This window comes from Microcaecilia unicolor, chromosome 5, assembly GCF_901765095.1.
Source record: "Microcaecilia unicolor chromosome 5, aMicUni1.1, whole genome shotgun sequence".
Lineage (NCBI taxonomy): Eukaryota > Metazoa > Chordata > Amphibia > Gymnophiona > Siphonopidae > Microcaecilia > Microcaecilia unicolor.
Window position 1 is genome coordinate 119,701,817 of NC_044035.1, and position 14,003 is coordinate 119,715,819.

At 41.8% G+C, this 14,003-nt stretch overlaps 1 protein-coding gene across 1 annotated transcript in view; it reads right to left on the reverse strand.

Annotated features, from left to right (window-relative positions):
- Positions 1 to 14,003, reverse strand: part of DLG5 (discs large MAGUK scaffold protein 5) — a 298,386-nt gene that overhangs the window by 22,899 nt on the left and 261,484 nt on the right. Inside the window, 1 exon segment of the mRNA XM_030203236.1 lies at positions 2,053 to 2,196. Coding sequence (XP_030059096.1) covers positions 2,053 to 2,196 — 144 coding nt within the window.

Here is a 14,003-nt window from a genome sequence, read left to right on the forward strand (position 1 = left end):
TACTTTGACCTTAAAAAGGAGTCAGGATTTGCATATCTGTGTTTTCTCTTTTATCCAGAAAGTAAAGGAAGCGATGATAGGAGGAACTGTCTGGTGACACACAGATAATCTTTTATCGGTTCTATCACCTGAATTCTGGAGAGTACTAAGAAATCTATTACTGGACCTAGAAGGCAGGTCATTCTTTTCTCCAGGCTACCATTTCTTGTCACCCTCTCACAATCCTCAAGAACATGCAAATTCTCAGGATCAATTCTGTACAACGCTCTGCCCTTTAACATCAGACTAACATGTAACCTGAGAGTTTATAGAAAACTTATAAGAACATGGCTCTTTATGATGGGTTTTGGGATCAACACCTACAATATGGCCTACCTTGGAGCTGTGCTCTCCTAGGCCCTGGTTGTAGAATAGTATTAGAGACTTGTACATATTTTTCCCTACCTGAAGAATGCTTGCAACCTTACAGCACTTTATTCTGATGAATTTTCATATATTTTTTATTTTAACTTCTGTTGTGGACTGAATTATAACATGACTTGAGCTCACTGCTCAGAAAAGTGTGAAAAGATGACAAATGACTCTCTTTCTCTGGATTGTTTCAATTCTACCTCCCTACTTTATTCTCTCCCTTATAATTATGTTACTCTCCCTAGCTGACAAGTCATTCATATGTTTATTTGCAAAGTTAAAGGTACTTTGGGAACTGTGTCAGCTGTCACATTCAGGAGGTATTTGGTGGTGATGATGGGGAGAGGGGATAAATGGAGTGACCTTGTTTCTGTTGGTCAGTGATTTTCAAGGGGTGTTTTCTCCAATGTTGGGTTTTCTAGTTTATTGGATGGGTTTTATGTTATGTTTAATTATTGTGAGTACTGTGACCTGCCCTGAGACTTACGTTTGGGTAGGATAAATATCCAAATAAATAAATCCTTACCTAACAAGATATGTCATACAGGCAACACTTACATTGCATGTTATAATTTAAAAAAAGACGTATGTCCAAATGCTTCTATGTTAGTAAATTCAGAAACTAAAATCATTTGGTATTTGCTAGTTCATGGTATTCTTACTGGTGCCACAGTAACATACTCTAGGATAGCAGATAAAGACCTGTACGGTTTGTTGTGCATGACATAATATTAGCTAATATTTTTTGGTCGTATTGAAGATCCATTTTACAAAAGGTTAAGACTTTCCACACTGCAATTATCTGATTTAGGTCAGCTTACAGCGCCTGACCAAAGTTACTCTCTTATCTGAATGTAGCATTAAATACTGAGGACCTCTAACACAAAACTTCCTTTTTTTCTTAAATATATTAAGCAAGAAAAAAACCAAACATGCACAACATATACCATGATGCTTCAGTACATGGCTTCAGAAATAAACAAAATATCCCGTAACCCAAGCTCCCACCCCATCACCCTCCCCATCTCCTTCTCAAAGCTATCGGAGCTAATCAGCAAACCACATACTAAAAAGAAAAAAGAGATAAGGACAAGAGCCAATGAAGGTCTGGCTCCATGCCTATTATTTCCACTTCCTACATAGGTTCCATGTTTTAGTAAAGTTCAAAAGTTTATTTGTCAGCAGGGCTGTTAATCTGAACATTAGGTACATAAAATCTATTTTTCTATTTGTTGTTTCTGACTTTTTCCAGGCTGTGGCTAACATCATTCTGCTTGCTGTGACTATGTTAGCCACTAGCTTTTGCAATATGGCCAGCCCAATATTAAGTAAGCAAGAACCTTTTGTATTTGCCACATGGTTTCCAGTTATATCTTCAACAAATCCAAATACGGAGTCCCAGAAGCACTGGACCTTGGGACAGGTCAGGAAGGTGCCTCTTTTGCTACATAATCACCAGCAAAGAGCCACTTCCAGGTCCACACATACATTTCAATCGTGCTGGTGTATAGTACCACTGGTATAACATTTTGTGACCATTCTCCACCATATTGCTTGTTACAGACACCTTCAATAACACTAAATTTCTTAGCTACACTATTCAAACTGAAGTGGAAAAAATGGAAGATTAGGCACACATACCGAGAGGACACCTGCAAAACTTTCCTGAAGATTCCTTGATTAGCATATCCTTCACAGCATCAAGTAATGGTCCCAGAATAAGAACAGGTCTTGGGGAGGTACAGTTGACTTTCTGTACTCTCTGATAAACTAAACTCACAGAATCTAGTGATAAAGAGAAAAAACCATTAAGGGATATGTTAAGAATAGATTTGTGAAGCTGGCTCAGTGGCAGAACTACATACTGTCAAGCACAGGATCTGGATATGATTTTTGGCCAAGGTTTCTGTTCCTCAGGCCGGCTGAGGCAACAGATGCTGATACGGAGATAGGTAAAAGGGTTGCAAAACCCTTTTGTGCATTACTTGCTAAATAATGTTTGCTTTAGACTAGCTACAACCAGTCTAAAGCAAACGTTGCCAGCATAGTAACCTTTGTGGATCGGGCCCTCAGACTTCGTAGCAAGCCTCCAGCCAAGAAATGGTATTCAGTGGTCATGGTGCTCAGGTAGGAGCAGTGAAAGACATGTATGCAGGTGGCTACATTTTCTCTTTTAGAGGACTTACAGATACATTGAACTACAATGGGTTCTATTTACAAAATCAAGTTGTTTCCCTGTTAACAGCGAGGGGGAAGCCACTGCTGGCCCTGGGATCGGTAGCATGGAATGTTACTAATATTTGGAATTCTGCCAAGTACTTGTGACCTGGATTGGCCACTGTTGGATACAAGATAGTGGACTACATGGACCACTAGGTCTGACCCAGTATGGCTATTCTTATGTCCTATGGTTTAATACTCAACGGGAACGTGCTACTTGCACTGTGGAACCAGTTACCACTACTTCTGGAGGTGTCTAAAAGTTTTATGATAAAAACATATGGTAGTATTAATGTGCATTACTGTCTTGTGTGTTAATACCAGAAGAGGCCATTTGCATTTTTTGCTGCCTTTTCACAGTTCCTTCCTCTTTTCTATAAAATTCCACATTAATGGTTTATTGTGAACGTTAATGTGCATTAAAATACAACAAAAAGCACCAAGAGCCCTCAGAAACGGGACACAGTTTATTATTGGTAAAGTCAATTTTCCAATGTGGGTCCACAATAAAGAACAGTGTCCCGTTTCTGAGGGCTCTTGGTGCTTTTTTGTTGTATTTTGGACCCTCTCTGTATTGCTAAATGTGTATTAAAACCCATGTTCAATCATTAACGCTGTTTAGTAATATTCCTGATGGTATTCACAGATAGCGTGCTCACTTGTTTCTTACTAAAACGGAAGGGCATCTTGTACAGGGCAGCTAAAAAGGTCATGGGAGGCAGGGACAAGGTTGTTTTGTTTTTTTTTCTACAAAATGTGTGCTCTTTGGTTGAGATATATTGAACTGTCTAGTAAGGCTCCAAACTTAGAATGTGTTCCCAATTCATAGTCTGAAAAGAAAACATGAACTTGCAATTAGCTCTACTCTTAAACTAATGCCCTTAAAGACAGCGCAGAACACAGCAGCGAGGCTGCTATTTGGCAAATCTCAATTTGAGGCAGCAACACCCCTTCGTAAGAAGCTCCACTGGCTCCCGATCAAGGAGCGGACTGAGTTCAAAGTCTGTGCCCTTACACACAAGATCATATATGGGGACGCTCCTGCCTACATGTATAATCTGGTCGACCTCCCACCCAGGAATGCCGTGCAGTCATCCCGCACCTACCTCAATCTCCACTTCCCTACCTGCAGGAACTTACGATACAAGCTGCTCTTTGCCTCTCCATTTTCCTACCAATGCCCCCATTATTGGAATGCTCTCCCGTCAGCGTTAAAAGCGACCACTGATCACAGCGTATTCAAGAAATCTCTGAAGACCTACCTATGTGATCGTTCATTCTCCTCAGCAGCTTAATCCTTGCATCTCCATCTTCCATTCCCCTTCAGTTTCCCCTCCCTCCCCTCTCTACCTTTTCCCCCCCCTTTCCTTCAGCTTTGCACTACTGTTATTATGATGTACCTTCTCCTGTATTGTACGCCACATAGAGCCCGCCTTGGTGGGAATATGTGGGATATAAATGTTCACAATAAATAAATAAATACTTTTTGATAAAATCAACCTGAAAAACCACCTGTTTACTACTCTTGCCAAGAAACCCTGTGCTAAACAGCATCATAAAGAAACATTATGTATTGGATTTATATCTATGCCAGGCCACTAAGAAAGCTAGGGTTACCTGTCGAGTGGCCAGGATTATCATCTTATCAAAAAGTACAGGGTAGCATAGTTGAGAGCTTTTAGAAATCAAGAGGACATTCGCAATAGATTAAGTGCTGTGCCTTGCATTAGGAAGAATTTTTCAGAAAAAAGTACTTAAGGGGATGGTTGCTCTAATCAAGGATCACTGCTCAACCTTGATCGCAGCAATAAGCAAAGATGTTTTGGTTAACAGCCTCACTAGATTTTGGTAGCCGCCTAAATTATTACAAAGCTTGAAAGTAAGGTCTGTGAATGGTCTTGTATTTTGGAGTGTACAAGAACTAGAGCTGTACTGAATAGTATATTTAACTATTTGGCTGAAAACAAATAATGAAAAACATTATTCAACAGAATACGAATACAAATAATGGGCACTGAGATTTAACATAAAAAATAATAAAAGAACAGCAGTGTAAAATCGGAGATCAAGTGTTTATTTCAGTAGGTTTTAGCACAGTAGAGCCCTGGATTATTCATATTGGAATTTAAATCATTATTTGCCCAAATGCGAATAATGTATTTGGGGCTGACTTGAATCGAATATTCAGTACAGAGGCCTGGAACAGCCTATCAGTTGTAGTGGTGGTGGTGGCCAACCCAGTAACTGAATTTCCATATGCTTGCAACAGATGAAAAGGGCAGAAAGCATGGAGTAAGATAAGCTGGTATTGGTTTTATTACGGAAAATGGAAAAGAGTCATAGCAGACAACAACAACTGGGCAATTTCCCTTTATCCACCATCATTTACTATGATTCTATTTATATGTAGTATATAAGACTTATGCAAGCCACATAATGCAAAATTGCTTGCCTGTAATGGAGATTCTTCATGGACAACAGGATAAAACCACAAATACAAGTGGATGACATTATTTGACAGTACCATGATGGGCCAGCTCTCTCAGACGCATAAAGTCTTTCAAAGCATGTGTTGGAGTTCCCATGCAACCTCTGCCACTTCTTGCTCCTTCAGTCTATTTAAAGCTTAAAGTTAACTCCTGGACAGGATGGGTCTTTGTGTCCAGAGAATCCCCATTATATGTATGCAAATTTACTTTCTTCACAGACAAGTAGGATGAATCAGTCATAAAAGTGTGGAATCCCAGAGCCAAGGGTTTCCAAGTTTTGGCAGCAGTCTTGATTTGCATAGGAAACCTGACAAAACACTGGAGGAGGGAGTTGACAACATACTGAAGTGACTTTGCAGTACTGCTTGTCCAAAAGCCTACTGTCAAGACAGAATTGAGGGTATGCATGGAGGATTGTGTGGTTGTCTTGTAGGAGTCTTCAACAGATGCAAAGTGAAGATGTACTAATGAGGTGGCCATGAATTTGATTTGCTATGCCTTTATGGTAATAGATGCTACTCTGCTTAACAGTGTGATATGCAATCTGATAACCATTTTAAGAGTGTCCTCTCTGATACTGAGTTTGGATCATATAAAAGGCTCTCTCTCCTTTATGAGTATGAGGCCCGACAAAGAAGGGAAGAAGTCTGATTTGATTAATGGCCAAAACCACAGTTAGTAGAAACATTGGATGCATTCTAAAAATAACCCTACTCTAAAATAACTGGATATATGGAGGATCAGTGACAGTGCTTGAAGTTCCTCTACTCTTTGGCTGAAGTTGAATTTAGTGTTATTAGGAAGGCCCTGGCAAGTGAGAAATCTGAGATCTATGGACTCCAAAAGCTCAAAAGGTGGGAAAAAGAGATTCATAAGTTCAGCAATAACAGTACTGAGATCCCATGAGACCGGAGGCTTAGATATTAGCAGATTTGTATACCATAACCCTTTCCTTAATTTTGATATTAGCTGATATACATATGGATAGTAAGAGTTTCTTGCACTGATGAGTAGTAGGCTACTATAGCATTCAAGTGAACCTTCAATGAAGGCATAGATAGGTTTGATGATATGAGGTGAAACAAGTAATGCAAATATCATGTGCTAAATCTCCATGCTGTTAGGCTTAAGAAATGGATGTTGAGACATACTATCTATCCGTGGTCTTGAATCATCAGCTGTGAAAATTCTTGCTGTCTTCTGAGAAGATCAAAGAGATCCCCACTGGTTGAAAATGTTAAGGAAACCATTCCATTTCAGAGACACTATGGGGCTCATTTTTGAAAGAAAACAAACGTTTAAAAAGTGGCAAAAACTGGCAGATGGATGTTTTTCTCACCAAAACGTCGAAATTGGTATTTTCAAAATCCATTTTCTAGATGTTTTTCTATGCTGTTTGTCTCCAATGCATTCAAATATCAAGGGGGCATGTTATGGGTGGGATTTGGATGTTCCTAAGACTTGTACGTTTTTCAGACATAATGGAACAAAACCAAAATGTCCAGGGTTAACTAAGACGTTTTGAGCTAGACCTGTTTCAATAATGACTAAGCAACAAAAATGTGCCCTAAATGACCAGATGACTATGGAAGGAATAAAGGAATGAACCCTCCCCCCTTTACTCCCCCAGTGGTCCCTGACCCCCACCCACCTTCCAAACATGTGAAAGAGACAGTACATACCAGCCTCAGATGTTATAGCCAGTCCTAATAGAGCAGCAATCAGGTCCCTGGAGTAGCCTACTGATTGGTGCAGTGCACTGTACTGTGAAGGGGGCCCAGGCCAATAATCCACTCTGTTACACCTTTCATGGCAAGTGCGAAACCTCAAAAACCCACCAAAAACCTATTGTACCCAGATATAGGTGACACCTACAGCCATAAGGGCTACTGTATTGGTGTACAATTAGGTAAAGCAGGTTTTTGGTGGGTTTTGGAGGGTTCACTATACAATATAAGGGAGCAATAGTGAGATTTGTACTTGGTAGCTTTTAGGAGATCAGATCTCTTCTTCTGCTGTTGGTTTCTCATCTTGGTCATCTTTTCAATTGCAGACCCTTTACTCATTAACCAAAACAGTCTCAGGCATGCATGCCACCACCTGTTCCCTTGATTCTTTTCCCTTTACTTGGTTGCTGACCCCCTCAACTACTCCTCTTGCCGAAGCTCCTTACTATCATAAATTCTAGTCTGGCCTCAGGGTAGGTGCCATTATCTTGGAAAGTCGCTGTGGTGCACCCCATTCTCAAAAAAACACCCTTAGGCCCTTCTATTCCTGCACATTATCACCCTGTCTCCAATTTGTGTTTTATTTCTAAGGTTCTGGAAAAGATAGTTTTCTCCCAATTATCTCTGTCTGCTGACAAAACACTAGCCCTTCACCCAAGGCAATCTGGGTTTAGACCTCTTTATAGCATGGAAACGGTTCTTACTACAGTCCTGATAGAATTGCACGAAAGCCTGTTGTATTTCGTCTGGCTGCTCGTGCAATTTCCCTGTATTATCCCTGACACTACATATATTATTACGGCCTGCTAACTGCTTCAGCTTATACGCTAGAAGTTTGCTCGCTTTATTATTAAACTCATAATATTCTTGCTGTACCCTTTGCAACTGCTCCTGTATTTCTATACTTTCTAAGGACGCCAGCTGTAGCTATGCCTTATGTAGTTCCTCTAGTTGACTGGGTGTGTCCAGCTGCCGTTTTACCAGGGTGTCCAGCTGGTTAATAGTCGATCTAAGCTCCCTCTCTTTTTCCCTATGATCTTTAGCTAAGTGTGCTTGTATGGAGATCACCTTCCCCCGAATCACGGCCTTCATACTTTCCCATAAAATTTCTGAAGTAATCTCTGGGGTGTCATTAAACTGAAGGAATTCCTTAAGTTCTAATTCAATACGCTGTGCCTGTTTAGGATCATCGAGTAAACTATCTGGAAATTGCCATGTCCTCAGTCCCCGCACCATCATGTCACCTCTCAGTTCTAATATCGCTAGGGCATGATCAGACCACACACGGGTCTGTATCTCTATAGAAATTATCTGTATCAATGTGCCTGCGCTGCCCATCCACATATCTATTCTTGAATGTGTATTGTGTGGAGCTGAGAAGCATGTATAGTCTCTTTCATCATTATGTAACACCCTCCATATTTTTTTTTTTGTTACAATTGTACCCCGCACTTTTTCCCACTCATGGCAGGCTCAATGCGGCAGGCAATGGAGGGTTAAGTGACTTGCCCAGAGTCACAAGGAGCTGCTTGTGCCGGGAATCGAACTCAGTTCCTTAGTTCCCCAGGACCAAAGTCCACCACCCTAACCACTAGCCCCCACTGGTTAAGAAATTGAATTAATCTATCTCTCTCTAGCTGCGCATATCCCACTGCCTCCCCCGTGTTATCCATATTAGGGTCCAAGGTGACATTAAAATCTCCACCCATAAGGATTTCCCCTTGTACATATTTTAAGAGCTGAGTGCCAACAGACTCAAAAAAACGCTCCCTGTGCTTGATTAGGGGCGTAGATATTTACTATAGTGTAGATCTGGCCCCCCAATTTGGCTACCACTAATAAAATTCGCCCTTCAAAGTCCCGTTTCACTGTGATCAGTTCCCATGCCAACCCCCGTTTTATCAATATCCCCACCCCCGCTGTCTTCCTCTGTTTCTTATTAGAAGCCATATATTGGTGAGGATATCGGGCATTGCCCATTAGATGCTCATGCCTCTCCAGCAAATGCGTTTCTTGTATCAATAGGACATCTGCCCCCACTCTATTGGCCTCTTTAAATAGTCGCTGGCGTTTTAAGGGGGAGTTCAGACCACGAACATTCATGGTCATACAAACTATACGTGTCATTGGACCTTAAAGTTTATGTCCCACTTCCCTATCTGCTGCTTCCAAGAAGCTCCCTCCGATATAGCACCATATATCCCAGATTCCTGTGTTACCCTGGTCTCACCCCCCCCCCCCCCCCCCCCCCCCCGTCCCATATATCCAGTGGATCAAAATTATCTCACCACTAAATCAAGAGAGCGATGACTTAACACATGCCTCCTATCGCTCACCGTAAAACAATACTAACACAAATATAGAGCAAGAAACTGCTAACTGCTTATCTGTAGTAACGTCCCGGAACTACTTATCAAGTTACAGTCTTAGCCGCAGTGGGCAACTGCTGTGTTGATTGCTGTCAGGTGAGGCTTCCTTTGCCTCTCGTCACCCGTGTCCATCGCTGGTGATTCGGCCTTCTCTCCTCCTCCATCTTGTCGTCCGATCTCGGCGGCGGGACCTCCACTTCCGGCCAGATCACGCGCGCTTCTTTTACAGACTGAATGCGGATCCATTTTCCTTCCTTATTATATGACAAGGCAAAAGGATGTTGCCATCTGTATGGTGTTCCTTGATCCCGGAGGTATCTAGTCTAATTTCGGAGCTCGGCTCTGCGCTTCAAGGTCATCGGGGCCAAATCTTGATAGAGCTCAATAGGGAACGTGTCCCATTTAATGCTGTCTTTTTGGCGGGCTTTTTTCAAGATAGCTTCCTTAATTTTGTATTCCGCGAAACATGCTATTATATCCCTTGGCACATTGTCCCGCACTCTTGTAAGCGTTCTGTGAGCACGATCTATTTTAATGTCCTCTGGGCTCACCTCAGGACCATCTTCCGAGAGCAACATGCTTGCAACTTGTTGTGCGACTTTTTCGCAATTTAGGTAGTCCGCCTGTTCGGGAATGCCTCGGATTCTGATATTTGATCGCCTTCCACGATTCTCCAAGTCTTCTATTTTATCCATAAGCGATTTACTCACTTCTTGTTGTTCTTTTAGCGAATTCTCTAGCGAGTTCAGGGCCTCCTGCTGTTCCTCTACCCGATCATCGACGTCCTTCACGCGCCGACCCATTTCCAGCATTTCACCTCTGAGCTCCGCAGCCAGTTTCATAAAATCCTCCCTACCCGCCTTTACATCCGCCCGGATCTCTTCGAGCAGCGCCTGAAAGACGCTGGGATTAAAGTCTTCTGCCACCTCCATTTCGCTCATAGCATTCTCTGAACGCTCACCTGCGGCCCACGAGGATCCCGGACCAGACGCCATCTTGCCACCGGAAGATTGTGGCTGATAACTAAACACTTTCAAGGATTTCCTTGATGCTGCGGCTTCCTTCCCTGCCATTATCGCAAACGCTGCAGGCTCAGGTAAGTAGATATATAAATCGCTCAATAAGATCTATCGGCAATCCGCTATATTTGTATGTGAGGCATGCGGAGCTGTTAACTCACACCGCCATTTCTCAGCGTGACGTCCCTTACTACAGTCCTGAATGAAAGTTATTCCCATTTAGATAAACACCAGATCGTTCTTGCTGTCTCACTTGATCTATCTGCAGCATTTGATCTGGTTAATCACCCTCATTTGCTATCCTGTTTATCTTATTTGGGTATCACTGGTTCTGTACCATCTTGGTTTTCTTCTTTTCTCTCTGATCATTCTTATCAAGTCTTTACTATATTTTCTAATGCTAGGCTATGAACATTATTATGTGGCATTCCTCAGGGTTAAGTTCTTTCCTCACTACTCTAAGTCCTCTTGCCTCTCCTATCCAATCTACGGCTATTTCGTTTCATGTCTATGCTAATGACATACTCCTCTTGTTTCCTGTTAACCCTTTTTCACCTGTCCTTGGTCCTCTGCAACACTGCCTCTTTACCATCTCAAATTGGCTTATGGAGCATAAACTGGTTTACAGGTAGTGCTTCCATTCCTCTTGATTTTCTTGGTACTATTATTAAACCAGCAACCTCTTTTCATTACCTTGGGAGTAGTCCTTCATTCCCACCTGATCTTTGCTTCTCAGATTTCGTACCTTTGTAAAGTACTATCCCCCACTATTTTGATCAGCCTACTTTCCACACTCTTATTCTGGCTCTCCTTACCACCAGACTTGATTATTGCAATATTGTGTATCTTGGTTGCTCCCAATCTAAGCTATTAAACTCAATTGTCATGCCCACAGATTTGATCGTGTTTCTCCTTTAATTCAGAAGCTGCATTGGTTACCTATTAAACAACACATTAACTATAAACTCCTCACTCTTACCTTCTCTGCATTTAGGCATGTATCTCCTATTTGGCATCTCTGACTATATCCCACTCTCCGGCTAGATCTCTTCGCTCTTTAAATGAATACCACCTTGTTCTTCCCAGTCCCAAGGCAGCACAGTTCGAATTCACACATCACTATACTTTACTCTTTATGGCCCCTCATTATTGGAATTCTATCCCTCTCTCTCTCTGTTCTGAACCCATGTTTCAAGAACTTTAAAGTAGCTTTATTTTTCTGGAAATCTCAGTCCAAAGTGGCCTATTTTTAAACTTTGTGTTTTTCAGTGATTTTCTTCTATATCAAATTAACCTAGTTCCATTAAATTTTTCCTCTAAACAAAAGACAGATGTTTCATTCAACTTCATACAACTTCTCTCTTGGTCTTTCTGATGCTGCTCTTAATACTGTTATCTCAGCTAAGGCTAGTAGTGCTAATCCTCTAACTTTGGAAATAGAACTGCTTTCTGTATGGATAAAAATGTCTCCTTGACTGAGCTAGTCATCTCTGCCCATCACTGAAAGTATCTGTAGGGTTGAGCTGCGATCCTTAATCTTCTCCAAAAAGGTTCTTCCCAATACAAGACACAACTGCCTTAGAAGGTTTGTACATGCTGGAACAAATAAGTCAACTGCTCAGCAAATTACTTTTCTGGCATTCTTCAGTTTTAGCTAGGTATTTGCAAGAAGCTGATTCTATCCTGGGAGGTTATCCTATCAGCCTGAATATATGTATGAATTGATGAAAAAACTGTACCGTTAAAGACTTATGGGCTGTGGTTCTAGAACTTATCACTACTGACAGAAAAAGCTTTCTACCAGAAGTGTCAAGGGTTTCTCCTCTTTACCTAGGAATACATTTATTAGCATCTAGAGCACTTTACTTTACTGAGGGCCACCTCTACCACTACTGTGAGGGAGTTGAGGTAATGCAAACACACAACAGAGGAGGTTGTCACATTCTAGTTTGCAAATCTTTTAATATATTGTGGATAAGTACGGCCATTCTAGCTTGTTGAATCATCAATATACTGGAATACCCTAGGACTTCTTTCCTTGGATCCATATTTTCCTGAATAGAAAAAATAACCACCTCATATCTTTTGGAAAAAACTGGGGTAAGTCTGGCCCTCTGCTGGGAAGGTGCTTCGAAGAAGCAAAGGGGTCTTCAAATACCAGTGGACTTCTTTCTCAGTCCACCTTGGAAATTTTTTCAAGATCTCTCTGTAATAGTTAGACTAGTCATCTTCATTAGGAGAAACTTCAAGCTTGTGTCTACCAAATACTTCACTTGAGGGTTGAGTATTATAGAATCTATTGTCTTCCCTTTTCTGGTGCAATTATAACAGAGTAGCAATTCTGTCTAGTAAGGAAGGAGATAACTCAGAGATTTTTTTTTTTTTAAAATAAGGTGAGGCAGTATGTTTCAAAGAAGTCTTAAAAGCATTTTTGGATAACTGAACTTTCAAAGATTTGAGGTAAGCAGGGCTGCCAAGTAGGGATGGGTGGTGGAGGGGAGGGGAGGCTAGATTCCCCGGGTCCAGCCTCCAAGGAGGGCCCAGTGTCAGCCTATAAAAGCTGCTTTTTATGATGATACTGCAGCCAGCTTGACTGCCTCGTTCAGTCAGATCCAGTGTCTTTTCCTTCCTTCCAACCCTCTCCCTCCCCCAGTCCTCTACTTGCCTCGGAGTCATTGGCTGGCAGGCAGCAGCAATCAAAAGAGACTGCGTCCTTCTTCCTGCCGAGTCCCGTCTATGCGGAAATAGGAATTACTTCACAGGAGGCAGGATGAAGGACTCGTGGCCGGCATTTTCTTTGCCTGCCAGTCAATGACTTTACTTTTGACTGATGGTGCAGAGGGGGGGAGGGTGGCAGCAGGGCTCCTATGATTGTTTGCCCCGGGCTCAGCTTTGTCTCTCGGCGGCCCTGGAGATAAGAGTGACCGAGGAAATGGAATGGAAGAAGGATTATCAACCTTAGCAACAAAAATCTATGCTGGTCTCTGCTCTGAAGAGCAATCTATTCCTGTGCAGACATCTGCATGGTGTTTTGCTTTGGGGTCTTGTGTTCCGTAAGCACTACTCTGAGCATGTCTGCACTATTGGCTTCCCTTCCAAAGATATGTTCTAGTCTGAGCTTTAGCTCATAGTGTTGTCTGGTCTGCTCTATCCTTTTAGAGGGTTTGTACATGCTGAAAAAGTCTTCTGGGAAAGGTCTTCTAAAGGGGATACCCCAGCCTGAGCTTTTAAGTGCACAAACATGAAGGGTAACATTAAAAGAATGAGGCAGCATGCTCCAAGAACTCAGGCATTTCAGGCCTAGTCTTAAAGGAATATCCTCTAGAATGCTGCTTTCATTCTGGCTTGGAAGAAGATGCACTAAACAAATGGTGGTCCCAGGATTCCCTACCTCTGAATTTATGGCTCCGCAGTGGCTTACCCACTTTGAAGCAGGGTTAGAGAGCCTGAGGTTTAACAGTGGAGCTTAGCTTTGAGGGCGCTATAGTTTCTCTCATGGGGGAACATCATCCCACAAGACACACATTTAGGGACACATTTAGGGACTGATACAGCAGAAATATTCATGTGTATTTGATGCTACTATCTTGTGGCTGTGGGAATCTCTCTTGAATCCTGCCAGCAGAAAGATGATATCTGCAGTGTTTGAAGAAAGGGAATGGGGTTGATTTTTTTTTTTTTTTGCTAAAGATTAAAAAAAAAAAAAGAGAGAGAAAGAGAGAGAGAGAGAGAGAGAAAACAGAATGCATCCAGTGGTAGCATGCTTAA